Below are 24,897 nucleotides of genomic sequence, written 5' to 3' on the forward strand. Positions count from 1 at the left end.
TTATAGCAATGGCCCCTGTATATCCGATAGGTAGTCCTGCTCGTGGACGCCGTCGCTCTTGACCACGAATTCATCGCGGTTGGCCGTGACTTGATTGTCACGCATAGCAAGCGACCCCATCTTCTCCGTCACCGTTGCCAGCCCTTCCTCATACTCCTCCCCAGTCTGCAAAGTAGCGTGCTCTCCAGCCGACGCCACATCCGCATCGGAGGGGGATGAGGAGAGAGGGGAGGACCACGACCTGCGGCCACTGAACATGACGAACCCGATGCCCATGTTCGTGCCCGCAAACGCCCGAACCATCTTCCGGGCAAAGACGCCCCCGTCTCGGGTCGGCGTCCTCACCGACACCAGCCGCAGGTGCGGAAACCGCGCCCTATCACAGGCAGAGAGTAAGGGACGAAGGAGGGCGTACTCCAGCACCGCGTCTGCTGCGTCATCGAAATCATCACCGTGATATTCCCTCTTCAGGGCGTAATCATTGAAAACGTGCAGCTTCCGCAGCGAGGCGCATGGGAGGAGGCTCTCTATCCTCTTGGGCCTGTCCACTACGCGCCCAGTCCCGGGCAACTGCGCGAACAGCGTCGACAAGTCGACGTAGAGCGTTTCCAGTCTCTTCAGCTGCGACAGGCAGGTCAGCGGCACCGCAGGCTCCATATCGCGGCCCGGAAGCCAGTTCTCGGACATGGCGTGCACTTCCCGCAGGGTGCCAGCACAGCTGGTGAGGGCCTTCTCGATCCACAATCCATCCTGGGTGGTGAGGTGAAAGGAGATGGACTCGAGGCTGGGGCAGCTCCGGCACAGATGGTACAGGTCCTTGCCCTTATTGGCGCGCGATTTGGGACGTATGACCGAGAGGCGCGTGATGGGAAGGCGGAGGGGCTTTGCGCCGTCCATGCTCGCCGGTCGTGGGTGCAGACTACGGTCCATGTTGACTGTTCTCAGGCTGGAGACGATGCGGAGCAGTGCGGCGCCGAGGTTGCTGCAACTGCTGTCGTCTACGGTCGGGTTCAGCTCTAATGTATGCAGCTTTGAAAGAACCCCTTGCCGGCTCAAGATAGGGTCGGCCATGGCATCCAACAGATTGCGCTGGAATTCTTCATCATCGCCGGAATGACTTCGAAACCAAGTGGAAACGAAAGACAGGTGCTCGAGATTGTTAAGAAGACATAACAATACTCCGACGACAGCATGCTCTGAAGGAAACTCCGGGTCCGCCCTGTTTCCCTTTGAATACGGACACCATTTAGACCACGGTTCATATTGAGGATTCCATGAGACCTTCGGGATGCCACCGAAGAGTTTGAAGATACGAGAATCCAAGTCAGTGCCCTGGTGGCCGTGCCTGATCTCCTTCCATCGACTAGGATGATCGATGACTCGAGCATTCTTGTGGCATTGAGCCATACCATCCACGAATGTGAGATACTTGACATGAGCGCGAAGCGTACCGTGTTTGACGAGTGTTCGGAGGAACAGCAACAGACTTTCCATATTCCCGATGGCCACATTTCCATATAGAACGTGTGTAGCTGATATACGCATGAGACGCGAGACGCGGCATATATTCAGGAGCGTGGAAATAACACCTTTTCGCCGGCTCCAGAAGGCTTCGAGACGGTCCTTGGTCTCGAGCCCGGTACCCGTTAGCACCGTTGGGATTTCATGGAGAACATAGGCGAGAACGGGGTGAGTATTTAGAGCAAGATGTTTCAAAATGCCATCCAGGATCTCATTTGGCAAGTCCTGAAGACTGATCGGTGCACTTGTCGTCATGTTGGATGCACACAGCTGGTATAGGGATGAATCGCAGCTCCCAGTGGCATGCAGCCATGGCTCCGGTCGGCAACGCACATCATGGATAATATGCAATCATCTCACTTCGCGTACATGAAGGAACCAGACGCCGGATTAGGATATATTCTACAAAGAATGGGACAGGGAAGTCGATCGCGAGTGTTGGTTGGATCATGTCTATTGAGTGCCTCCAAACATGTGCAATCACAACAGGCATGCATGCCTTAAGTAACATGCATCATCTGGTGTATGGCAACAAAGGCTGTATGTAGAATGCATGTCCACATAAGTGAACCATCCCTCCTTCAACGTTACTCAAGTAAACAGTCATTGGCAATCAATTGCCAAACAGATTCCTGCCATCAGTTTGATGGCAAATAACTGCAGTCGAAGGTTGGGAGCCAGTTGCAATGGGTTTGGCGAGCAGCTGGCTAAACTCCGGCTAAACTTATGAGGTAGGTAATAGGATCTAATAACAGACCTTTTCTACCGGAGGGTCATGGTATGAAGAATCTGTCTCTTGCCTTTTACCAGAAACAGCCACGTACCAGGCCGCGACCTCCATTCTCTAATCTTTGGAACCTTCTCTCTACATTGTAGATCGACTTTTCTTTTGATTTTTGTTTCCCCTTTTCACTTATCACTTTTTTCTTTTATTGCCATATGCGGTGTCTATCGCCTTCCCAACAGGCTGCTTTTGGGGGCATTCGAACCGTTGACCTTTGCAGCCGCCCCACTCTCCCAAGGAAGCTACCGCAGGTACTGCCTGGCTCAACCGATGGTGGCAGTTCGTGATAACATCAATACTTCATGCATGTTTCTCCGCAGTTCTCGCCCGCAATGCTATTTGCTACCCCTTTAGATAAATTCCTTACTCGTATGCTGCCAGGTAGCTTACGTGGCCATGGCCGGAGAAGATTGCGCATCGACCTCGGCTCGACCCTTTCCATGGGACATCTACGAGGAAAGTACCAGGTCGCGACTTCTCGAGGTATGTTTAATTGCATTGGCCCGAAGAGAAGACGGATGAAAGCATCGACTCCAGGTCTGAAGGCAACCTGGATACATCTTCATCGTTGTTCCCGTGTCTGGCCTTACTGAGGGTGTCCATCTTTCCAAGGCTGCCGATCACTGGCATTTGCGGAAAGGGGTATTCCGGTGATGGAATGGAGGAAGCTTTGATATCCTCTCGGTATATGGTTCACTCAACTGCAAGAGATCACTATCTTGAACCCTGCCTCGGAAGGCCTCTTGGTTTTATGTATGCTCTGGGAGTAGATGGCGCAACTCGCCGGAGCAACTTCCTGGTACGCTGGCACCATTGCTCTGGGTTGCTTACTACTCTGTTGACGCGCAAAGATATCCCGGAGACATAGGTGGCGCCGACACGGACATCGAACCACCCCGCACGGAGTCCTAAGGGAAAAGTACTCCAGGTAAGACCGTGGCTCTTCACACTCAATGAGTGCCTTGCGTGTTGGATATCTTGTTCCACCACAGCCGGGGAGCATTGAACAAATCTATCTTACAGCAGCCTAGTTGGGAGTCATCTCTTCAGTTGTCTCAAGTCCAACCAGCATGGCTGCACCCTACCTACGAACTGATCTACTACACCGGCGTCCCGGACCGCGGAGAGCATGTCCGACTGCTCCTCGAAGAAGCCGGCGCCGCGTACGAAGACACCCAATTCCTGTCTTTCGACAAGGCCAGAGAGACGGCCACACACTGGCTCGGTGCCGGCGGGCATGGCAACCCCCCGTTACTTCGCCCCTCCGCTCTTCAAACACGGCGATCTCGTCATCTCCCAGACGCCCAACATCCTCCTGTACCTTGGCCCCAAGCTCGGCCTCGCGGGGTTGCAAGAGGACGATGTCTACCGTGTAAACGCCCTCGCGCTCACGGCACTGGACAGACTGAGCGACGAAGTCCACGATTCGCACCACTCTATTGCCGTCATGCTCCCTTACGAGGACCAGAAGGAGGAAAGCCGCCGACGAAGTCAGTACTGGATCCAGAACCGCCTTCCCAGTCACCTTGATTACTGGCAGAAGGTGGTGGAGAGCGACAAGGCCAGCCCAGGTCCATGGTTACTGGGTGGAATATTCACCTATGCTGACCTAGTCCTGTTCCAAGTAAGTCTTTTCACTTTTGTTGTCGTCGCAAACAAGTATGTAGGCGAGAACTAATTCGATTTGTTATAGTGCCTCGACGGGACCTTTTACGCTTTCCCCAAGGCAATGAAGCAGGCCAGAGAATCCGGCAAGTATGACAGGGTTTTCCCAGCTATGGGAGGATGTCAAGACTCGGCCCAATCTAGCTGCGTACCTTGCCAGCGACCGAAGGCAGACATACCAGGACTGGGGCATCTACCGGCACTATCCGGATAACGATGTATTTTCCGAGTGACCACTAAATCTGACTGATCAGTAGCAGGGGTGTCATAAACCGTGATTCGCATGATTTATTTACGCACATAGTGAACAGCGTCGAGTATTCATCCGTTCAATGATGGGCCCCGCAAACGATGTCCTTGTCGGGGCGGTTTGGGCAAAAAGCGCAGCCTGTTTAGTGGAATCTTGGTTGGATGCACAGCCCACCTTGGCCAACCTAGCACTAGCACCACGCTTTTTTGCTGCGTCATCGCGGGGCAGACACAAACACAAGGCGGGCGGGCGCCTCGAATGTCCGTTCAGCCTGCGCAAGACGGAATCAGTCACTCTAGGTAGCAACTGACCAAGAAATACACAAAATCCATTGATACACTACCCTCTCTTTCTCTCCGACTTGTTACTGGTGCTTCGCACGACTTCGCTGATAATTCCACCACCTTGCATTCATTTTTCTTGAGATACCCGCCCATCATGACCACGTACCAAACCACACCACTGTTCGGCGGCGCACTGGTCAGCGACCTGCCCTCCAACTTCGCCGATGTCAGGTAAGGAGCCCCTCCCCTCCCCTTCGTCTCTATGCGCCAGCCCCAAAGAGCAATGCGACATTCGTTACTGTCGTCGCTTTCTGTATTTTCCAGATCAGCCGGAGGAACGACGACGCAAGAGAATAAATAAAGACATAATGGAGGAAACCGGACTACCAGCACAAGGCTAACGCGCGATTGCGCCCAACACACAGCAAGTTGCGCCAAGTGCCCGACAACCAGGAAGTATGGATCGACCGCGACGGCTTCACCAGTATCGTCTTCGAGATCGACGAGCGCGTCGGCGAGAAGGGCAATGGCCCCGAGATCGACGGCCGCGCCATGACGACGCACCTCGAAGAGATTGTCGGCGACGACATCGACCGCACCAAGGTCTGGAACACGACCCCGACCCTCTTCTCCAAGCTCGAGTACGTCTCCCCCTCCATACCCAGGGCATCGCTCGACACTGGATTGTCTGTGTTGCCTAGAACTCCTGACCAACCATCCGACCCTCAACAGTGAAGAGATCCCCGCCTACACCCTGATCGCGACCATCTCCCCCAAGCAGGCGCCCGCCGCCGGTTCCGGCGAGAAGGCCTCGCCCGACTTCACCGCCATCATCCTGACGCTGGTGCGCCTCGAGCGCGAGAAGACGGACCTGCTCATCACCATTAACGTGCCCCACATCCGCGGCGAGTACGACGAGGAGGACGTCGACCTCGAGCTCGGCCGCCAGGGCAAGCTCATCGGCGACGCCGTCGACTACGCCGCGCGCATCTGGGAGACGTTCAAGGTGAAGGACTGGAACCTGTTCAATGAGGTTTAAGGGGGCGCGCGAGGCGCGAGGTGCCGCGACTAGAACAGTCTGGGCCAGAATGAAGAAAGTGACATCTCGGCATGGATGATGCGAAATCTGGAAGAAAGTCACCACGCAAGAAGGGGGCGGCGATTTGGGAATCGTCAAGCAAAGGCTGAACAAGGAGTTTGGGAGGAGGATATGGGCTGGGAACGGTACCTAAGGGTCATCTCGCTGGCGTAGGACGGATCGCGGCATTTTCAGAAGAAATGCGCCGAAGAAGTGTCTGGATATTGTCGAAGACAGGCTCTACTGGGACCATGACGAGATTACGAATACCACGGGGCACACTGTGACCCTGCAATGAATCAAACAACTTTTCTTTCGAGACAAGAAGCTGTCCTTCCGTAATGTGCCCCCGAGACCCGTGCTTTATGATTGCATTGTTTCCGTACCTACGCAACCCTCGTGTCCTGAACTTCGATTTAGACCTACGTATGAAATATGCTTGGGCAAAGACACGACTTGTCCAGCCTCGATCGAAGATACGGACCGCTGTGGCTTCATTGAACACCCCAGCATTCAATAAACCGTTCTGTTCCCGGTGGTAATTGGGCTTGTCAGCACCTCGGCAGCCATGAAGAGTCAGTGGAAAGACGAGCTACTTCTCTGTGAATGAGGAAGTCACCCAAACCATCGCGGACAATTTGCTCGCCTCGGTTCAACAGCTACGCCATCCTCTAGACTTGGATAAATTATTCTGGCAGGTACCTCTTCATTCTTCCTGATCAACGTGAATTGGATCGTGGGCCTCTTCTTTTCGCCGAGAAGTCCAATTGGGCATTCTCTTTTCAGACCAAAACAGTCGAATCTGCTCGAACACGCGCCTTCTTGATTTGAAGAACACCTACTGGTAAGCCACGCACCTGAAGTGAGTGCCATCTGCATGCAAAGTGCCCGAGGACCAGTATAACGGATCATCATAGGAATACCCCTCACCATGTCGTTCGAGGACCAAGATCGAGCCGTCGACATCAATGGCCGGTCTGTCCAGATCCCTCCGCTGTTTTCGCACCCAGAACCCATCACGATGGCTGCATACTATGCAAACCACACGGATTGGCGTGATGCATTCGACGACGTTAGCGAAGCGTCAAATACAAGCATCTGGCGTTCAGCGGCCACCGAGCTGACCGAAGCGGAGGAAGCACCCGCTTCTGACAACGAAGGCACTTATTCCTACCTGCTCGTTGGATTCTTTTACCCCGGCCTGGACATCGGCGTCGCCAACGACAGGCCAAACCCGACGGGCCGTGAGAAGGCAGGCAACTCCACCGACCATGAGAGCGAGGAGCCAGCGACAGCGGCTGACTTGGGATTAGTCGTGGTGCCCTTGAATGCCCCACGCCGCTTCTACTTGCTGGTGGATATGGTGGAAGGGCCTTGTATGCCATTAACATTCCACGAAGCTTTCATATTCTACCTGCCGCATTTCCGGGTCAAATCTATTCGAAAGCTGCGATGGCGGCGATGGAACCAAGAAGTCAGATATTATGCCAGTTCCATTCGTAACAAGAGTGCTAGAGAATCATTCTATCGAACGCTCGATCTGGATATGCTCAACGAGATCTATGGAGGCTTATCAGGCGAAGATATGTCCCTTGGACTGGGCACTGAAGAGTCGCTAGAGGAAGATACCGCTCTTTTTCTGAGCGAAGAATCTTCGTCAGAAAGCGGAAGAAGCTTCTTAACTGACAGTGAAGAAGCTTCGTCAGAAAGCGGAAGCGTCATGCCTGATGTTATGGAAGACATCCCAGACGAAGAAGAGCCTCCCGTTGAGTCTGCCGGAGCACCGTCAAAGCAGGAAGAAACTCGGGCATCGAGCCAGAACGACGCGGATGAACTCGACACGAACTCAGAACCCGCCTCTCAGGATGCGGTCGACTATGTCGTGCGCACAGCTCTGGAGCTGTTGGGGGCATGAACCCGGGGCGACCCAGCACGTGGGCAGCAACCATACAGAAGGGGGTTTAACTCGACGGATTGATGAACAGTATAAATGGAATAATCTGGCGGCGATCGATATCCAAGTGGCTACAGATTTGCAGTGCAAGCTACCGAGGGGCGAAGACGCCTGTGATTGAAACATGGTTCCATTTGATCAATCCATAGCTTAGAGAAATACATGACTTGAGAAGTTCTTCAAAAAATTCCCAGCACGTATCAATGAGAATGAATTGCCATGAACGCCGAAACACAGAAGTTGGACTTTTGCGGGTGGTAGTCCAGTCAGGAGCGAGCTCCGATCCCAATCCAGCAACCGCGATTGGGATAACGGGCAGCTTGAGCCCCACCTTAACTTTTTTCTCCAGCTTCATCCAAACTCTCATCAAAAACTCACATACCAACCTTGCTTTTACATCACTTACCATAATACACCACAACGCCACCCAAACAAGTCCCCGGCATTTGTTTTAGACCAAATAACTCACAGTAAATACACATCAAAATGGCCCCCAAGGACGAACCCTCCTCGGAGTTCACCTCCTTCTACCTCCAGCAGTCCACCCAGGAGCTGGCCGAGGACCTGGACAAGGCCCGCACCGCCGACGACTTCAAGGGCGACGCCCTGCCCATGCTCATCAAGGCCCTGCAGCAGGGCACCGCCCTCTTCACGCCCGCGGAGCAGAAGCGCATCGCCCCGCCGCTGGCCAAGGAGGGCGACGCGAGGAAGGCGAAGACGAGCGCGGAGTCGGATGATGAGGAGGATGAGGACGACTCGGACGCTACTAGCAGCAGCGGCGGGTCGTCTACCAGCAGCAGCGGTAGTGATGACGAGGACGACGAGGGGGAGGATGCGGAAGGCGGTGATGCGAAGACGAGCAGCGACAGCAGCAGTGAAGACAGCAGCAGCAGCAGCAGCGACGAGGACTGAGGGCTGCTATTCGAGGATCCGGAACGAACGTGGCGACCTACATGATCATTGCAAGCTGGCCAGCAAAGCCGCCCACTTCGTGAAGCGAGACTTTCACATCAACAAACCCAGAAGACGCAAGCAACTCGCCACAATTATGTTTGTCAAGTCCTGACGCCACAGGCCTCTTTCACCGCTGCAACTCTGGGGTGTGGCCATGCTCGGAACAGCCGAAGCTTTCAATCAATTAAGCACTCCCGGAGGCGCCTCACGTATTCTCTTCTCGGCTGGCTGGTGAGGGCAGCGCAGGATTATAAATGAAAGCATTTCCGTCTTCTCCGCGGGGAGACCAGCAGAAGCAAAGCCTGGAGGGAAAGAAAGCTAGCCCGGCATGCTGTTCGCTTTTCTTCCACCCAGGAGGCCTCTCGACAGAATGTAGGACAGGGTCTACATTCTTTGGGGAATCTGCAATTTCCTTCCGACCGAGGCTGCTGATGGGGAGGGGGAGACGGCCGAGGAGGATGGATGTGTGGTATGCAGTTGAAGGACACACACAAGGCACAGGTCGGGCTGACCTCCGTATGCGCGCGGAGAGTGGAGCTAGGGATTATATGTGGTGTTTACGAATGCGTCTTGAAGACTCATCAACCGCCTTATGAGGGGTTGATGCCTCTTCAAACGTTAATATAACAAATCATGGGAAGACAACTCTATCACCCGCTGTGCTTCACTCACCATGCGTGACTCGCCTAAAAAGAAGATCTCAATGCATGTGCTCTCCTCGCCATCGTGACTCTCATGAGATACATTGAATCTCAATCATCTTCAAAAAGTAGTTCTTCTCATATTCTACTTTCTATTTAGCAACGGCCTAGGAATACGAAAGGCCATTGCTACAACTTCGCTTCTATTCTCACTAGACATCTTCAAGACAGAGCAATCGACCGTCAACTTCCAACCGTTCAGTACTAGCACCATCCCGATCAATCCAAGGTAACATTGACTAGGTAGTTTTCGCTTGCTCGGACTATTTCTGTCGCGCCATCCAGTTTCCCACCCTGCTAACAACAAGCAGCAGGACCTTGATCGCAATTAGCTAGAGTGATGATGGCCTTCTACGACGAGGTCACCCACCTGCTTCTCAATGTCTCGGTCTGGTGGTTCCTCTTCCAATATTTGAGCTTCGAGTATCTGGTCTTGCTGGAGCAGAGGATCTTGTTGCCGGAGTTGGAGACCTTGGAGGCCAAGTTACGTTTGCAGCAGGAGCGCCTTTCGAGGATATCACTAGAGGCAACAGAGATGCCCTCGAGATACATTTCGGAGGATAGAATGGCACGACCGCGGTTACGAAGGAGAATCACGCTGTGAAGAGTATCCCATCTCGAGGAAAACCACGGGCGTAGAGAACGGTGTGGAGCATAAACTCGTACAACAACATAAAAAATGGCCATCTACCCTGAGAGGATGCCCATCTTGAACAAGCAAGTGACATATCACAATCATGCAGTGTGGTCGTAGTCATGGGTTGTGTGATAGCACACCAATCATCGCTGTCATGTTCATCGCCACAAATAACTCGTATCTAAACTTGAGGCAACAATCGGGCCCTTGGAATAAGAAGAGCCCGCACATGATTTCTGCCAATCTTGACATATGGCAAGATGCGTTCGTTCGCTTTCGTTCGCTTCCTCTGGCGCAAAGAACAGTTTGCAGTCCAGTATTGTTGAACCAAATCAACCCAGCGAGCGAATGATGTAGAAGAGGAGGTAAGCCTTGGCACTCAGGACCTCGGACTTCGTGGCCAACTCTACGCGATGATCGTTGAATGCGAACCACTGGAAGGGTTGTTAGCAAAAAGTGGTCAATCAGATAACGTCACTGTGCTGATGACTTACCTGATCTCCAACACGACAATACGACACGTAATGACCTAATAACCATCAGCCTCAGGGTGCTTGTCATTGTTGAGTGCGGCTCAACCATACCTGTGTCAATCTCTCCTACATGGACCACTACACTCATCAGGTCGTACGTACAAGACCGCCCGAGCTCGATAGTCTCTCGGATGTCGGCCGACCTGCCCCGTGTGGTATATGGTAGCATGTTGAGCGTCAGGGGGAAGTGCACGGGTGTGTCGATCTTCGCGGCCGACTTGTCCCGGCTCCCTTGCTTGAACTCGAATCTCTGCAAACGACCAGTCAGAATGAATAAATCCATGACGCCAAGCTGGCAAAACCGAGTCTCACCTTTAGCTGTATTGACAGCACGTTGGGCAGCAGTTTGATGCTGTTATCTCTCCGTGCCTGCTGCATCGACTCGCAGTTCCTACACCGGTATTCGCACTTGTCTGATTTAATGTATTCCTCGTCGAGACACTCTTGCAAGGACAGGGAGACGCCCTTGCTCGCTTTCTTGCCACGCTTCTGAGCCAGGGTATCTAAGCCCAGACTCAAGTCCAGGAACGACTCTACTGCGTTAGTAACGCCACCACAGTTCTGGCAAGTCGTCGATCTCTGGAGCTTTCCGTAGAATGACTGGTGGATGACGCAGTCGCAGCTGTGTTCACTGCCATTCTCAGGCTTCTCGCCGTCGCCGTTTCGCTCATGGAGCTCCTCGGCCAGGAACTGGAAGAACTCGTGGGCGTCTTGCTCCTTGGTAGTCACCAGGTTCTCGAAGGCCTTCTTCTCACTTATCCAGAAGCCAGAGAGTATGCTGGACGCCGTGTAACCGTTTGTGTTCTCCAGGGCATAGAACTCCTGGAACATGTCGTCCATGGCGCAGCTTAGGCAGTAGGACTGGCCACAGCTGCCATTGGGATGTCCGTCGCCAAGATAAAAGTTCCTCAGCAACGGGTTGTGCAAGAAGCTCTGAAGCACAACATTCTGGTAACACGTAGCACCGGCGTTGTAGATGCCCCGCAAGCCATCTGCTTTGCAGGAAGCAGGTGCGGTGTTGGTGGAGATATATCTAGGATCGTCCTTAACAGAATCTGAGAACAGCTCCTCGTGTTTCCGTTTGCGACCTATGCGCGTCAGCACCAGCCAGAAGGTAGTAAGTGGGCCAACGAGCCGCCAAACTGGCGTCGCAAAAGACCAAAGAAGGTATATGAAACCCCACGGGCGTGGTATACTTACTCGAGAATGAGCCAGTCCCTATCTTGCGCACCCTCAGCTCTTCGAGAGTGGGATCCCAGACGAAGTCCTCGCAGAACTGGCAGTAGAGGGAGCCACTTCGCGAGTCAACGTAGAACCGATGGCTCTTCTTGTTGCCGTGTTTTACGCGGTCCTCCTCGGATACGATGGTCGAGCATTGCAAGCAGAGGTAATTGGACGTGAGGGATGTCGTGACCACGTTGTCTGGGCTTTTGGACGTCTGGGGGATGATGGGCGTATTGTCGAATATGACCCGCAGGAGCATCTTGTAGTATTGGATGGAGCTGTTCATCACATCCACGCTATTGGAAAACAATAATTGAACATGTTCTAGGCACTCTGTCAGCACTTCCTGTCCTCGTCCGAACCTCAAGAGCGTTGGTACCAACCGCAGCCGAACATGGGTATGCCGGGCGCCGCCGCCTTGATCTTAACATTCTTGGGAGACGCCGGGGTGGCTGGCCGAGCCGCCATCTTGATGGATGGCGCTCAGGACCTTGGTATATGTTTTTTGGGGGGAGTATTGCGATTAGGTATGGTAACAGAGGGCGTAATTCTGCAAACGCGCCGTCGTCGGCAGGGAGACAAAAAGGTTTCGTTGTTGGCGGCAGGAGCGACGTTCGGGGTCGGGGGTGGTCCTGCGAAATCGACCGTCAAGTTGCGACACTGGGCACAGCAGCACGGACTGCTTTTGGCGGCTTCGCAGGTTGGATTGGAAGGCGAGTATGGTATGGTATTGGTGACTAAGTGTGCTGCAAGGTCTATGGAGATGTGCAATCCATGCCAATGAAGGCCCGGAGCGACGAGAGGCAGTGTATTGTTCGGTGGCGATTGTCGCGCGCGATTGAATCAGGAGTGATGCGACTTTGGGTGCAAACGGAGAGAGCTCCCTAACTACGGAGATTAATTGTACTTTGGTCAGCACCAGGCAGGTCGCGAATTGGACTCGGCGCCCACGCAACAACAGTGGGTGTCAGGTGGCTAAGTAGGATGCAATTACGAAACTGCCATGGTAGAGACAGGAAGAATATAGCTTCGATCAGAACAAGGCTTCCAGCCGACAAGAATTACCTGAGCTGGTCGCAATAATTGCGCGTCATGGCCAGGCAGGCAGCGTTCAATTGGCGATGTTTCGTCAGAAGCTGGAAATTCCCTTATCTACACCTGATTCACTGCCTTATCTGGACGCTAGGCGGATGATGCAAGGGTCCATCCCGTAATTCCTAGGGGCATTAGCCGTGCCGGCCCCCAATACCCCATCCCCTGAACCGATCAGTTTATTAATAAACATCCCCAACGACCCCCTAAGATCGAGTAGTATCCGCGATGGCTTCTCCCTAAGATCTGGGAGATGCCGCTTCACAGTGATTGAAGATACCGAGGATACGTCCATCATTACCGAAACAAGGACTCAGTACCCTAAATCAATGCTGCAAACTCTAGGTACCTGTTGGGAGACTTGGTCGGAGTGCACACTGGAAGCAGCAGCTGCCGCCCGCATAAGCATTGTCGAAACCATCCCAACATGGTAAGAGCCAAGGGTCAGCAAGATCAACGGCATCCAACCACTGCAGACGGTTTACAGCGACAATGTACTATATAGAAGTTGGTCGTAGTTTTGACATTGACTGATGAAGCAAATGAAGGGTAAAAAAGACCACGGAAGAAAAAAAAAGAAATTTAATCTCCGATGCGGGGAATCGAACCCCGGGCATGACGGATCTTCATGAGAGCGTCATATGTTAGCCACTACACCACATCGGACTCGGGTTTGTTAATTCCTCGGCGGTGAATGCAAAAGCTGTTATTTTGCCATGTATTTGCGAGTCTTCTTGATGACTTTCGTTCTACTCTTTAAAATGGTCACTGACGAGCACAGCGAGCCGTGTCTGCCCATAGAAAGGGGACCCAGACATCGGCCACATTGATGCGTATAAGCTCTTGGGGACATGCAAATCTACGTTGAATTTACTTTACATTCATTTGGTTTATTCGGGCAAGGCAGTATGGGCTATATGCAACACCCGCAGAGAAACACCAATGTCATGACTGAATATGTACGACTCCAGAGCCATCCAACGCTCGGCCAATGTCGGATTGTTTGTAGAGTTGGAGGGTATTGGGTACCATACCTCCTTTTTTGAGTCCATGCGTGTGTGTGTGTGTGTTGAGTTTGCTCGGGTTTGGGTCACTTGCTTCTGCTGGCCTACGCCGGTATGAGTCGAAAAGCAAAAGAACAAAAAGAAAGACCAAGGACAGATGATGTGCAAATACCTTTGAAGCCAAGCGAAAGCGGCATATTGGGCGCGCTTCCTTTAGTTGAGTATGGGTGAAGCATGGTTTTCATTATAAATGAGAGGTTATCACTTGTCCTGCCTTCTTTGCCCTAACAGTACGCCGGTTCTGGGAAGTTCAGCCTACGATCTCCCGTGTAAAATAATAAGCCATAGACGAGAAAGGTCCCAGTCCTGAACCCACGGACATATCAGCTGGCGCCTGTGAAGACTGGTACTATCAAACGAGGCCATACATAACCAAGTCCCTCGAAACACTAGATATCCCGTTGGCGTGACCAAATCTCTTCCTACCGCAAGATGGCACTACAGGAAACATCCTGTTCGGGGCTCATCTGGTCAAAGCTGGAGCGCAGTGGAACACCACCATACGCACCCTGCGCCTTGGGCACAAATGCCATCATCCGTTAGGCATATTTGGTGATCGTTGGGGGCATACAGGCTTTCCTTCGATATTGAAGCCGTTCTATTCTGTAACCTATGGTACGTGAAACCGGACAATAACCTAAGCATCCCGCCGGTCCTACGAAAGAGATACTGTCAAGCATGACCGCAATCGAAGCTCGGAATCTTGCTTACCAAGCGGTGATTAGCAAGGGGTAATAGAATCCAGTCAGTATTACTATGGAAGTCTAGCCCAACATCTCTTAAACTTGGCATGCATGTGCTCGTAGATTCTGTCCGTCTTCTAGACCTCATCCGAAAACTCTCATATGAGAATAGCCCCTTTCCCCCTGAAGTTTGTCATATGCCGCGGACAGATATCAAGGAGGGGCACCAGAATCAGTTTCTTTTCTCTCTCTACCTGCAAACCCCAATAATTTTGTCCCATAACAGGACAGCTAAGGGGTATGTGCCACTATAGTAACGATTAAGTAATGCAACACGTTCTGTCACCAAACTTCATCCCAGGAGTACACATGTCGTAATCGCTCCCTCCTGCAACACGATTGCGAACGAACCTCGGCTTGTGGCTGCACAACCAATGAAACGCCGTGTGTAGCTCTCCGACCCCCACTTGTGGCGCATATCCAAGTAAACGCAACGCAGCACGTTATCAGTCGGACCAGCTCAACAGCTCTTACACATCAAAAAGACACCGGCTCTCAAACAGTTCTCACGAAAGTATTATATCTTGACACATTTCTCAACACCTACCTGTCCTTCCCGTGCGTGTTATGAGAATCCCAGCAGCCGCAGCCGCTTCAAGTATCACCAGGAAGATGGCATCACCACAACTCCCCCCACCTCCCCGAAGTCGAGCGCCTCAGCCCCGCCTGCCTCCGGATCCTCGGCGGCAACCCGGGCAAGTTCTCGCTGCAGGGGACCAACACCTACCTCATCGGCACGGGCCCGCACCGCCTGCTCATCGACACCGGCCACGGCGTGCCCACATGGATCGCGACCCTGAACAAAACGCTGGCCGATGAAAAGGCCACCATCCAGAGCGCGCTGCTCACCCACTGGCACCCGGACCACATCGGCGGCGTCGCGGACCTGCTAGAGCACTCCCCGGCACGGCTGTCTACAAGCGCGACCCGGAGGACCACGACGGCTGGCGCGACATCGCGGACGGCCAGGTCTTTCGGGTCGAGGGCGCCACGCTCAGGGCGGTGCACACCCCGGGGCACACGACGGACCACATGGTCTTCGTGTTCCAGGAGGAGGACGCGCTGTTCACGGGCGACAACGTCCTCGGGCACGGCACCGCCGTCTTTGAGGACCTGCAGACCTATCTGCAGAGTCTCGCCAAAATGGAGGGGCTGGTCGCGGGCCGGGGGTACCCAGGGCACGGCGCGGTGCTTCCGGAGGCGAGGGCCAAGATAGCGGAATACATTTCGCATCGGCATGAGCGGGAGAGGCAAGTCCTGAAGGTCCTGGGCTCCGCCAAAAGTAGCGAAGCTGGTATTGACGATGGTGATGCTGCCACCAATCGGATCGCCCGACCCGATCACTGGACCGCGATGGAGCTGGTGAAAGTCATCTATAAGTCGTACCCGGAGAGTCTTCACGGCCCCGCGTCCGCTGGGGTTTTGCAAATCTTGCAGAAACTCCGCGCCGAAGGTAAGGTTGCATCGGAAGATGACGACAGCTGGCGACTACTACCACAGGAAGATCGATCCAGCTTGTGAGATGAATCATTCAGCTGTTGCTACTCACACCTGACCATCGGCGCTATGCGAGTGGTGGTTTGATACGTTTTAGAACGTCCGCCACGATCCGGCTGACGTCAGACAAGAAACCGCAAAGGCGTTGGATGGCTGCATAAGCACCGCTTACCGTCGAGGCGCCGGTTCAAAGCCACTCAGCAAACCGGCGCGCGCCCCCAAGCCAATTTGGGGGCCTATGCGGATAAGACAGAGGCCATCATCCGAAATTACCAGAATCAGTTGGACGGAGCATCGAGTAACATGCTGTTCGTGCCATGGGGATCCCTTCTTAGAGGGACGAGCTTATTGCCGGAAGTCCGTTTCTTAAACTCCAAATTCCCCAAGGGAGACAGAAAAGCCCTGCGTCATTATGCCTAGCAAAAAGTTTATTAGACGAAGAGAGTTTGCGGCCGCATCCCGCAGTGCGTTACCAGGCTGCTGGAATCCGGCCATCATCCGCCGGATGCATCGGCGTTAATTAACTAGAAGCAGAAATCTTTCCAATTTCCTCTCTCCAGCGAGTCAAGGCAGCAGCAGCTTTAGCAGGGGGAGCTTTGTGAAGCGCGAAGCTGACGGAATGCTCGGCATTGCAAAAGCGAAAGCGAGTACGGCTGGTGGCTCGCTCGGCGGCTTGGCCTTGTTAGTTCCAGGTTGTTGTTGGTCATTAATAAGACCCCAAGACTGTACCAACAATACTGCTCATGTTGTACTTGCAGGGTTGGGAAGTAGAACATTACCGGATGTGTTGTGTTGTCTGCCAGTCCAGCCAGTGGTCTAGCATCTTAGGTTGGGTGCTTGTTTAGTTTAGGCAATCGTAAGTCCTGTTCTCGCCCCCTCCTGCAGGGCTGATGCATCTTCCATCATGGCCTTGTGACTGTTACCATTGCGAGGGGGCAGAGAGATTCATCAGCATCTGAATCTGGCGGTGACACAAACCCCAAATGTCATCCTGCTCCGGTCGAGCCCACTTCCTCCATGGTATACCGATTGATAGGCATGTTTAGTAAGCTCTTGCCTACATCATCTGGGTCATAAGCAGACCACTCCATGCGTCTCGAAAAAAGGAATGTGCATCGGTCGTTCTGCAAAACATATGTCTGTGAAGGAATCAATTTAGTCAGTACAAGTACAGCCGTATTGAGAGTGTGGAGGATCCACTGGAGCTGTCGTCTCAAGTTACATGCATGCCATGCGGGTTGGAGGGCTGCCACTGGCCCAGGTCGTTGTTGGTGGTGGCACGATGATCCCAGATTCATGAAGCTGCTTTGCCGCCGTTGCCTCAATACCACTTATCTCGGTACTCTCGTATTAGGTCACAGTCGGTCGTTGGTCGAGGCAGAAATTCGGGGTCGCGCTTTTTACCCGTCTGCCCGTTTCTGACAGGGGAGATCCAAGTGGGGTGGGGTTTGGTTTGTCGAGAAATTCGCCAAGCCGCATCTGACTATATACGTCAGTACCCTGCGGCGATGGAGATGGAGGGATGCCGGCGGCGGACCCTTTCTCGCATCCGGTTCTGAAAACCTTCTCAAAGCGAAACCCCGAGAAGGCGCTTTGCTCCAGTCGTACCGAATCATTTTGATTGAAATTCGAACGATGTTTGTTCTTGGATCTGCCCATGTTCTGTCCAGCATACGAGAAGGCATGGCCGAAGTTGAGCATGTTTCACCTGTACGCCTCATCAGGTGTTGGCCCCTTTGGTTCACCTGGATGCAAGTGAACATACAGATTTGTTTGGAAATCCTTCAGGACTTGGTTTCGGACTTAGGTAAGTATGTCACAGCAAGCCGGCCTTTTTTAGAGTTATCGAGTGTCCGGCTGCATACTCGCACGACATGCAATTGATAAGAGACAAGAGAAGGTGTTCTCATGCACATGCGCGGAGGAGTCATCGGTCAGCTTACATCAATCTACATCGCTTATTTTCCTGTTGTCGCCGACCAGTGGAATGATGTCGTACGTCTGAATCCCCTCCCCGACAGTTCATCCTGCATCAGAAGCGCTTCAGTGTCGCGAATGAGAAGATGCGCTTGGTGCATTGCATCTACCTGGGCGTGCATACGCCGTGCGGTAGTGTCGTATCGCATGTCGACCTAGCTCGAGCTCCCATGCTCTCGAAGAGGAAATTGCTCTGTAAGCTGCTCGCTATAAGTATTGATGGTTGCACACGACCACCGTGCGACGACCCAATCTGCAAGCTGCAATACTATAATAAGATATTTATAATCCCATCCCTACGGAGATCATGGCCAACCCGAGGGTTGCCTGTACCGGCATATGGGCACACACACGCACACGCACGGGGAGCCCTAAAGCAGAGGTAGGGGGCCTTTGGGGGCATGAGGCGCTAATGTCCCGCTGGTGCATAAGGCCCAGGGAGTGGAATCTATCCCTAATGCAGTTTAGGTCGGGCACTGGGCTCCTTGGCCTGAAAGCGATATTATGTCCGATCATGGATGCAATTTGAAGCAAAAGGACTGGAGCTTTGTGACTTTGACTCGGCATCGTTGATCAGAGATTCGGGTGGAAATCGTAGGGTAGACGGAAATCGGCACACCATGCCACCTGCATACCTGGACATCAGCTGCAAAATGCAGCTGCTGGTTTCCGTCAGATTTGGCGGCGACCTGTTGGTTGTTATGCCCGCGTCACACACTTCGTGGTCCTTTGAGTCCTTCTGCAAGGTATCTGGGAAGGAATCTGACTAAGATGTAACCGCTCCCCCTTACCTGGCTGCCTGGAGCGGGAGTCGGGAAGCAGCCGGGGAAACATGCCGTCAAAGTATTGGACCGGATTCACTGTTACTCGAGTTACCCAGCCTCGTACAGAGCGTCCTGCCACCACCTCTGCCCAGCGGCTCCGCGTGGATATGACGGGATTGCCAAGACTCCTTTGGTGCTTACCCGACGGACTTTGCAGTACGGGATTACGTCAGCTTGGGTGAGATTTCTCACTTGGCGACGCAGAAGGAATTGCATCTATTATTACACTATACCAGGGCGAGAAACCGGTGTGGCTGGGTGCATGTCCTGCGTCTTCTTCATCACGCAGAAGTTCATGATGGCGAGAGCGAGTTTGTCAAGACAGAACCAAGTCAAGTGTCAAGGGAGTTGATATGGAGGTATCGCCATTGGCCGGCTGTTGGATGTCAGGCTGCAAAAAAAAAAAAAAAAAAGGGAAGGCCTACCCGGACACAAAGTGGAGTTTGTGACTGACATTCTCCACTGGGCCTCCTCCAACGTGATCCGTTCCCAATTTATCCCGCCCACCCTCCATACGACCAGACCGCATCCAGATTCCAGTCACCCAAACGTCCACACATACCGCCTGTTTCCCTCTGCCTCAATACCGATACGGCCAGAGGAAAAAAACAATAGTAGATTCCGGAAGCCTCGGATCTACAAGGCTAGTGACATGCTTATTCAAGAGTATTGATCGCTACCAGTTATGTACAGCACAAGCACAGCACAGCGCAGCGGTACAAGTTGCCAGTCATGACATCCATCAATACTCCGTACCCCCCCCAGCCCAAATCGACCAGGATCGAAACGGGCAAGGGAAGCAAATCGCCCTCCGCCCAAAGGCCGAGCTGGTCGGTGGTCTGACTTCTGCGCCGAGATCGAAACGTCGTGCCCTGCCCAGTGCCCAGTGCCCCTTCCCACCCAACCGATAACCGACCTCGCTGGCGCTTCCCCAAATTCACATACTACTGGTACCTCTGGAGAGTGGGCATTTGTAATATGACATGTCCACCCTGGAAGTACCTGCATACACACAGTACTTCTGGTCGCCCTGCCTCTCCCCCATAAAAGCCTTGTCACCACTCTTCCTCCCTGGTGCTTGGCTTCTAGGCGTGCGCTCTTGGTGTTGATCCCAAGACTTTAAAAAGTAATCCCGAGGAAGCCGCTTCCTAGTAGAAGAAGGCCTGGTCCCCCTCGTCCAAGTCGTAAACTTCGTTGGCGTTCCTGTTCCTGTCTTTCCCCCCTGCTTGACATCTTTGGAGCTTGGCTGACCCTGGCGGTAACTAAGTCGGCAATCTTACCAGTCGCGTCGTGATATACTCCATTCCTAATCCTGCAGGCTCTTCGAGATTATTTGTTATACACACCTCGACCGCCGCCTGGCCACCGACCCCCGACTCCCGGGTGAAGCAACCTCTCACCAATCTTACAATGGCAAGGTCGACAACAACAACGACGGCGCTGTCGCTGCTTGCGACTGCCGCCATACTAGGCGCCCTTCCCGCTGTCCTGGCGCATGGCGGCGACGAGGGCGAGGGAATGGAAATGCCGGCGCCCCAAGAAGACCAGAAGCAGAATTCCTACCCGCCGACGTACTTCTCGCACCCCGAACACCGGGGTGTCATGTATGCGCATATCATTATTATGGTGCTGGGTTGGGTATTTGTGTTGCCAATAGGTGAGCAGCCTCCCGGCAAGCCCCTGCTATGTTTTGGGGCTATAGTAACACGCGCCACCAGCTGTCATGTTCTCGATCGCGAAGTCCCGATACACACTTATCACCCAGTTCGTCTTCCTCGTAACGAATGCGCTCGGCGTCGTACTCGGTATCAGCTACAACGCCAGCACGCCCGACCTGTACCCCAACAATGCGCACCACAAGATCGGTTGGGTCGCAACATGGATGCTATGCGCCCAGGTGGTTATCAGTCTGATCGGACGGGTGGCGGGAGTCATGAGCCGCCAGGCCTCTCCGCTGGAACAACACAAGGAGGAGCGACAAGCCTTCATCCCGGTCTCGACGCAGAACATGGAGGAACACCTGCGCGGAAACGGGACCCTATACCACCACCACAAGTACAGCTACTCGAACGATAGCGGACAAGGCACCGAGCCCGGCACCGAATCCCTTCGCAGCGACTCGCTCTCATCCGGACAGGAGTCGCCTGCTGAGACGAGCCACCGACGCATGGAGTATGATGAAGAAGAAGACCTCGAATTCAAAGATGTTGAGATGAAGACGCCTTCTTCCAAGGCCAACTCGTTGGTTGCCAAGGCTGCTGGCAAGATCTCGTCGCGCGCCTGGAAATTCCTGCTGTTGGGATACAATATTATTGACAGGACAAGTTTGATTCTTGGATACATCGCATTGACTACGGGCATTATTGCGTGGGCGCGGTTCTTTGTAAGTTGTCGCATGGGCGTATTGCGTCGCATTTTGCATCACTATTGCATCATGGACTAACAAGGTGGTGATATAGGAGGGACATGAAGTCTTCGGCGGCTTAGCCCATTGGATCAAAGGTGGCGTGTTCTTCTGGTTGGGTCTGTTCTATTTGGGTAGATGGGCTGGCAGCTTCGGAGACCTCGGCTGGGTAAGTCGCATGTCGGAGACGCTCCGTCCAATGAGACCAATGAGATCCGTACGACTAACCAACCCCTGACTTCGCAGGCATGGAATGTTCGACCCAAACAGAGCACCCAAAAATGGAGGCCATCCGCGGAATTCGTCGAGGGCGGTCTCATCTTCTTCTACGGATCGACCAACATCTTCCTGGAGCATCTTGGTAATTCGGGCCAGGCGTTCAGCGCCCAGGATCTGGAGCATGTTTCCATCACCGTATTGTTCATAGGCGGAGGTCTGGTAAGCTTTTCAACCTCGGCACACCCGTCGGATGAAAGTTATATATGCTAACGCCCAGGTGTGCAGCTGGCTATGCTTGTCGAGTCCACTCGCATTCGCGAGCTTCTTAACATGACCGTGACCGAAGCCGCGGACGCGCACCCGGAGCACACGCACAGCGAGGAGGAGCGCGAGGCCCTGCAGGCGCCCAAGGTGTACGAGTTCTCGATCAACCCGATCCCGGCCCTGGTGATCATGTTGACCGGCATCATGATGAGCTCGCACACGCAGCAGTCGATGCTCTCGAGCATGGTGCACAAGCAGTGGGGCAACCTGCTGTCGGCCGCGGCGTTCGCGCGCGCCTTCACCTACGTGCTGCTGTACCTCAAGCCCCCCAAGTCCATCATGCCTTCGCGTCCGCCGACTGAGCTGTTGACGTCGTTTGGTCTGATTGCTGGTGGTGTTATCTTCTGCGCAAGTGTAAGTATCTGCCCTATCCGCCATCAGAGGATCAACGGTCTGAAAACCTCCCAAATCCGTACACATAACTAACGCGTATCCAAACAACAGAGTAGCGATACCGTCTCGGGCATGGTCCACTACGACCTCGACGAGATGTTTGTGTACACCGTGACGATGGGGTGTGTCGGCATGCTCATGGCGTGGGAGATTGTGGTGCTGGCGCTCAAAGGCTGGGCCGTCCGCAAGGAGAAGGGTCCTTCGAAGAGTGCGTGGATCGCACAAGTATGAGACGACAACAAAAAGATCAAGAGAAAAAAAAAGAATTCAAAACGATTTCGAAAGAAGAGAAGAAAACATACACACACGCGCGCGAAACGACTAGAATGCGTTGTTTGACTTATATGCATGCATGGGCATTGCGAAAGGGTGGCGCTTCCTGGGTGGCACCCTTCGGGCGTTCTTATTATACCCTCTCTCCTTTATCTTCCCTTATTCACTACCCTTGCTTGTCTTTCGCATCAGATGGAATCCATCATGGTATCGATGGCCGTCTGATTGGCTTGGGGAGCATTTGCTATTCTGTATTTTCACTACGACGATGTCTTTGATACCCCCGAATGCGAGAGGAGGCATATGCGTTGATAGAAGAAGATTATGGGGATTTGTTATGCTTCGCTTAGGCAATTCTGGTTATTGGGGAACCCGGAACGGTGGTGGAATGGAGGACGGGGCGGAGGTCACGTCGGGATGGGGAACATGAACTAGGCGGCTGGCGGTGGTAGTGTGATACCCATCAGTAAATATACCTTGAGCCAGTAGACTACTTAACTAATATGATTACGAGTATTTACGAGGACTTTCAACAAAGGGGAATATGCAAACATTTCTCAAACCTTGCTCGGGCGACACTATATAAGCCTTCCAACCGGTAGAGTGAATTGACTATGTAAACATTATTACATGAGAGGGCATGGGCAGTCTCCTTTGTGTTCGATGAGGGTTTTCACAGGAACCAACTCCTTTACATCTTGGACTTGACCTCCTCGCAATACTTCTTCAGCTCCTCCATGTCGGCGGACTTGGTGGGCCAGCCGACACCCAGACCCTCCTCCTCGTTGGGCTTGGGGATCTTTTTTGTTTTGTTTTTTCGAGTCAGTCTTCCGGCTTTCTCATCACGGATGTCATATCACAAAGGTAGAAGAGGCAGGACTTACCATGTGGAAGTGGACGTGGTCGACGACCTGGTGCGCGATGCGGCCGTTGTTCTGGAGCACGTTGTAGTTGGTGGAGCCCGTGGCCGTGGCCAGCTTCTTGACGACGACGAGGATCTCGCCCAGGTGCTCGTCGGGGATGTCCTGGAGGGTCTTGCCGTGGTACTTGGGGATGACGAGCTGTTGGTTCAGTGTCAGTGGGTTGATCGACTTTGAACGGTCCGTTTGATGGGCGGATTAGTAACGAGGGCCCGATCCGACGCCTGGCCATTCCACAAAAAAAAGAAAAAACAAAAAAAGAAGTGATCCGAGGTTCGAGAACTTACACAGTGTCCCTTGCTCAGGGGGCCGATGTCGAGGAAGGCGTAGGTCTTGTCGCTGTCGAACAGCTTAAACGAGGGGATGTCTCCTGTTGAAACGCGAGCAATGTGAGTCAACCCATGTTCATGTACACACTGATCAAAGCGGTCCGCTTCCCAGACCATGGGCGAGAAGAGTCATCTGTAAGCCATATATGCGGACCTATCAAAGTACATGGGGGCGGATGAGAATGAGGACCTTGATGACGGCTCCCCCGTTGTAGCGACTACTACCCGCGTCCGGGGGAGGACCAGCCGATCTCTCTTGCACCGTCCCGCATTAGCTCCCGAGAGGTGGAAAAGTCACGTACCCTTGATGATCTTGCAGAAGATGCAGCTAGAGTCGCTGTGAATGGCGGCCATTTTGTTGACAGATGACGAAATTCCACGAGCACACGGTGGGAGTTCTGGGACTAGTCTGTTGACCGTGCATTAGAATCGGCGTTGCACGAGAGCTGGTAGTAGTAGTGACAAGATGCTTGTCGCCTAACGGCCAACCAAGAGCTCGAACACACGTACCTTGGCTTGCAGTGGAATGTTGCTGGACTTCGTTTGAGAGGAGTTGCAAGTGTAGCGCTTCTCAGAATGGAACGGGATGCGATAGAAGGCCGGAGGAAGGACATGGAATTAGTTCGGGGTGGGTTATGGGGGCGAATAGACTGTCACGAAGAAGCACCGGGCGAAGCGAAGGCGCAGGCAGAACCAGGCCGGCAAGCCATGGGAAGAAGCTATGGAGGGGTCCCAGTCCCAGTACCAGGTGAGGGGCACATTCGACATTGGTTGGGCATTGGGGGGGAGAGCTCTCGGAGCTTCGGGGAGCTTGGACCACTTCGCCTTACAGGGGTTTCGGCTATTTAACAGGGGGCGACACTCGTCCAAAAAGCACCTGGCACACTGTCGGCTTTCACGATGGAGTTATATTGATGTCATAGACCTATGCTCTCTCTGTATGGCCGATACATGAATGAATAATAGAAACACCGATTCCAACAGTAGCTCGTTTATCTGGCCTCCCAGTCGATGTCATCCAAACGACTTGGCAAATTTCTCAGAGGGGTTAATTGCCTCTACCAAACAGTATCGGCCCAGCCGCTGCACACAGGGTGCCAAACACCGAGAGAAAGCGCGAGCTGGAATTCTTTTTCACTCAGGGCAATAAAAAAAGGGGGGGCTAGGCGGTGTATCGTGGAGTACCTTTTTCAATCAGAACATATGGTATCAGTTTGGTGTTTGGTGCTTGTTTAGGCGTTGGGCATGTTCAC

At 53.3% G+C, this 24,897-nt stretch overlaps 10 protein-coding genes across 10 annotated transcripts; 6 read left to right on the forward strand and 4 right to left on the reverse strand.

The window, feature by feature from the left end:
• On the reverse strand, positions 1–1,776 carry PG986_014244 (uncharacterized protein; the record flags this gene model as incomplete). Its single annotated transcript, XM_066850466.1, has 1 exon — positions 1–1,776. The coding sequence occupies one exon, from the start codon at positions 1,774–1,776 to the stop codon at positions 1–3; it is 1,776 nt and encodes a 591-aa protein (XP_066692704.1).
• A 1,766-nt stretch (positions 1,777–3,542) lies between these two features.
• Positions 3,543–4,203, forward strand: PG986_014245 (glutathione S-transferase; the record flags this gene model as incomplete). The annotated part of the gene is made up of 2 exons (XM_066850467.1): positions 3,543–3,929; positions 4,081–4,203. 2 exons carry the CDS (start codon positions 3,543–3,545, stop codon positions 4,201–4,203), a joined length of 510 nt encoding a protein of 169 aa, XP_066692705.1.
• A 455-nt stretch (positions 4,204–4,658) lies between these two features.
• On the forward strand, positions 4,659–5,543 carry PG986_014246 (Ran-interacting Mog1 protein; the record flags this gene model as incomplete). The annotated part of the gene is made up of 3 exons (XM_066850468.1): positions 4,659–4,735; positions 4,930–5,145; positions 5,237–5,543. 3 exons carry the CDS (start codon positions 4,659–4,661, stop codon positions 5,541–5,543), a joined length of 600 nt encoding a protein of 199 aa, XP_066692706.1.
• A 970-nt stretch (positions 5,544–6,513) lies between these two features.
• PG986_014247 (uncharacterized protein) lies at positions 6,514–7,497 on the forward strand (the record flags this gene model as incomplete). The annotated part of the gene is made up of 1 exon (XM_066850469.1): positions 6,514–7,497. The coding sequence occupies one exon, from the start codon at positions 6,514–6,516 to the stop codon at positions 7,495–7,497; it is 984 nt and encodes a 327-aa protein (XP_066692707.1).
• Positions 7,498–8,022: 525 nt separating this feature from the next.
• Positions 8,023–8,448, forward strand: PG986_014248 (ribosome assembly protein 3 protein; the record flags this gene model as incomplete). Its single annotated transcript, XM_066850470.1, has 1 exon — positions 8,023–8,448. One exon carries the CDS (start codon positions 8,023–8,025, stop codon positions 8,446–8,448), a length of 426 nt encoding a protein of 141 aa, XP_066692708.1.
• A 1,094-nt stretch (positions 8,449–9,542) lies between these two features.
• Positions 9,543–9,743, reverse strand: PG986_014249 (uncharacterized protein; the record flags this gene model as incomplete). The annotated part of the gene is made up of 1 exon (XM_066850471.1): positions 9,543–9,743. One exon carries the CDS (start codon positions 9,741–9,743, stop codon positions 9,543–9,545), a length of 201 nt encoding a protein of 66 aa, XP_066692709.1.
• A 417-nt stretch (positions 9,744–10,160) lies between these two features.
• PG986_014250 (ubiquitin carboxyl-terminal hydrolase domain-containing protein) lies at positions 10,161–12,053 on the reverse strand (the record flags this gene model as incomplete). Its single annotated transcript, XM_066850472.1, has 6 exons — positions 10,161–10,262; positions 10,323–10,357; positions 10,413–10,611; positions 10,674–11,449; positions 11,562–11,918; positions 11,969–12,053. The coding sequence occupies 6 exons, from the start codon at positions 12,051–12,053 to the stop codon at positions 10,161–10,163; spliced, it is 1,554 nt and encodes a 517-aa protein (XP_066692710.1).
• A 2,805-nt stretch (positions 12,054–14,858) lies between these two features.
• PG986_014251 (uncharacterized protein) lies at positions 14,859–16,005 on the forward strand (the record flags this gene model as incomplete). The annotated part of the gene is made up of 3 exons (XM_066850473.1): positions 14,859–14,868; positions 15,132–15,361; positions 15,406–16,005. The coding sequence occupies 3 exons, from the start codon at positions 14,859–14,861 to the stop codon at positions 16,003–16,005; spliced, it is 840 nt and encodes a 279-aa protein (XP_066692711.1).
• A 4,187-nt stretch (positions 16,006–20,192) lies between these two features.
• PG986_014252 (uncharacterized protein) lies at positions 20,193–22,353 on the forward strand (the record flags this gene model as incomplete). Its single annotated transcript, XM_066850474.1, has 6 exons — positions 20,193–20,439; positions 20,501–21,165; positions 21,242–21,355; positions 21,433–21,624; positions 21,691–22,083; positions 22,174–22,353. The coding sequence occupies 6 exons, from the start codon at positions 20,193–20,195 to the stop codon at positions 22,351–22,353; spliced, it is 1,791 nt and encodes a 596-aa protein (XP_066692712.1).
• A 733-nt stretch (positions 22,354–23,086) lies between these two features.
• PG986_014253 (uncharacterized protein) lies at positions 23,087–23,998 on the reverse strand (the record flags this gene model as incomplete). The annotated part of the gene is made up of 4 exons (XM_066850475.1): positions 23,087–23,194; positions 23,280–23,456; positions 23,603–23,685; positions 23,947–23,998. The coding sequence occupies 4 exons, from the start codon at positions 23,996–23,998 to the stop codon at positions 23,087–23,089; spliced, it is 420 nt and encodes a 139-aa protein (XP_066692713.1).
• Positions 23,999–24,897: the final 899 nt, after the last annotated feature.

The sequence above is a fragment of the Apiospora aurea genome (genome assembly GCF_038362705.1).
Source record: "Apiospora aurea strain CBS 24483 chromosome Unknown utg000010l_segment0_segment0, whole genome shotgun sequence".
Taxonomy (NCBI): Eukaryota; Fungi; Ascomycota; class Sordariomycetes; order Amphisphaeriales; family Apiosporaceae; genus Apiospora; species Apiospora aurea.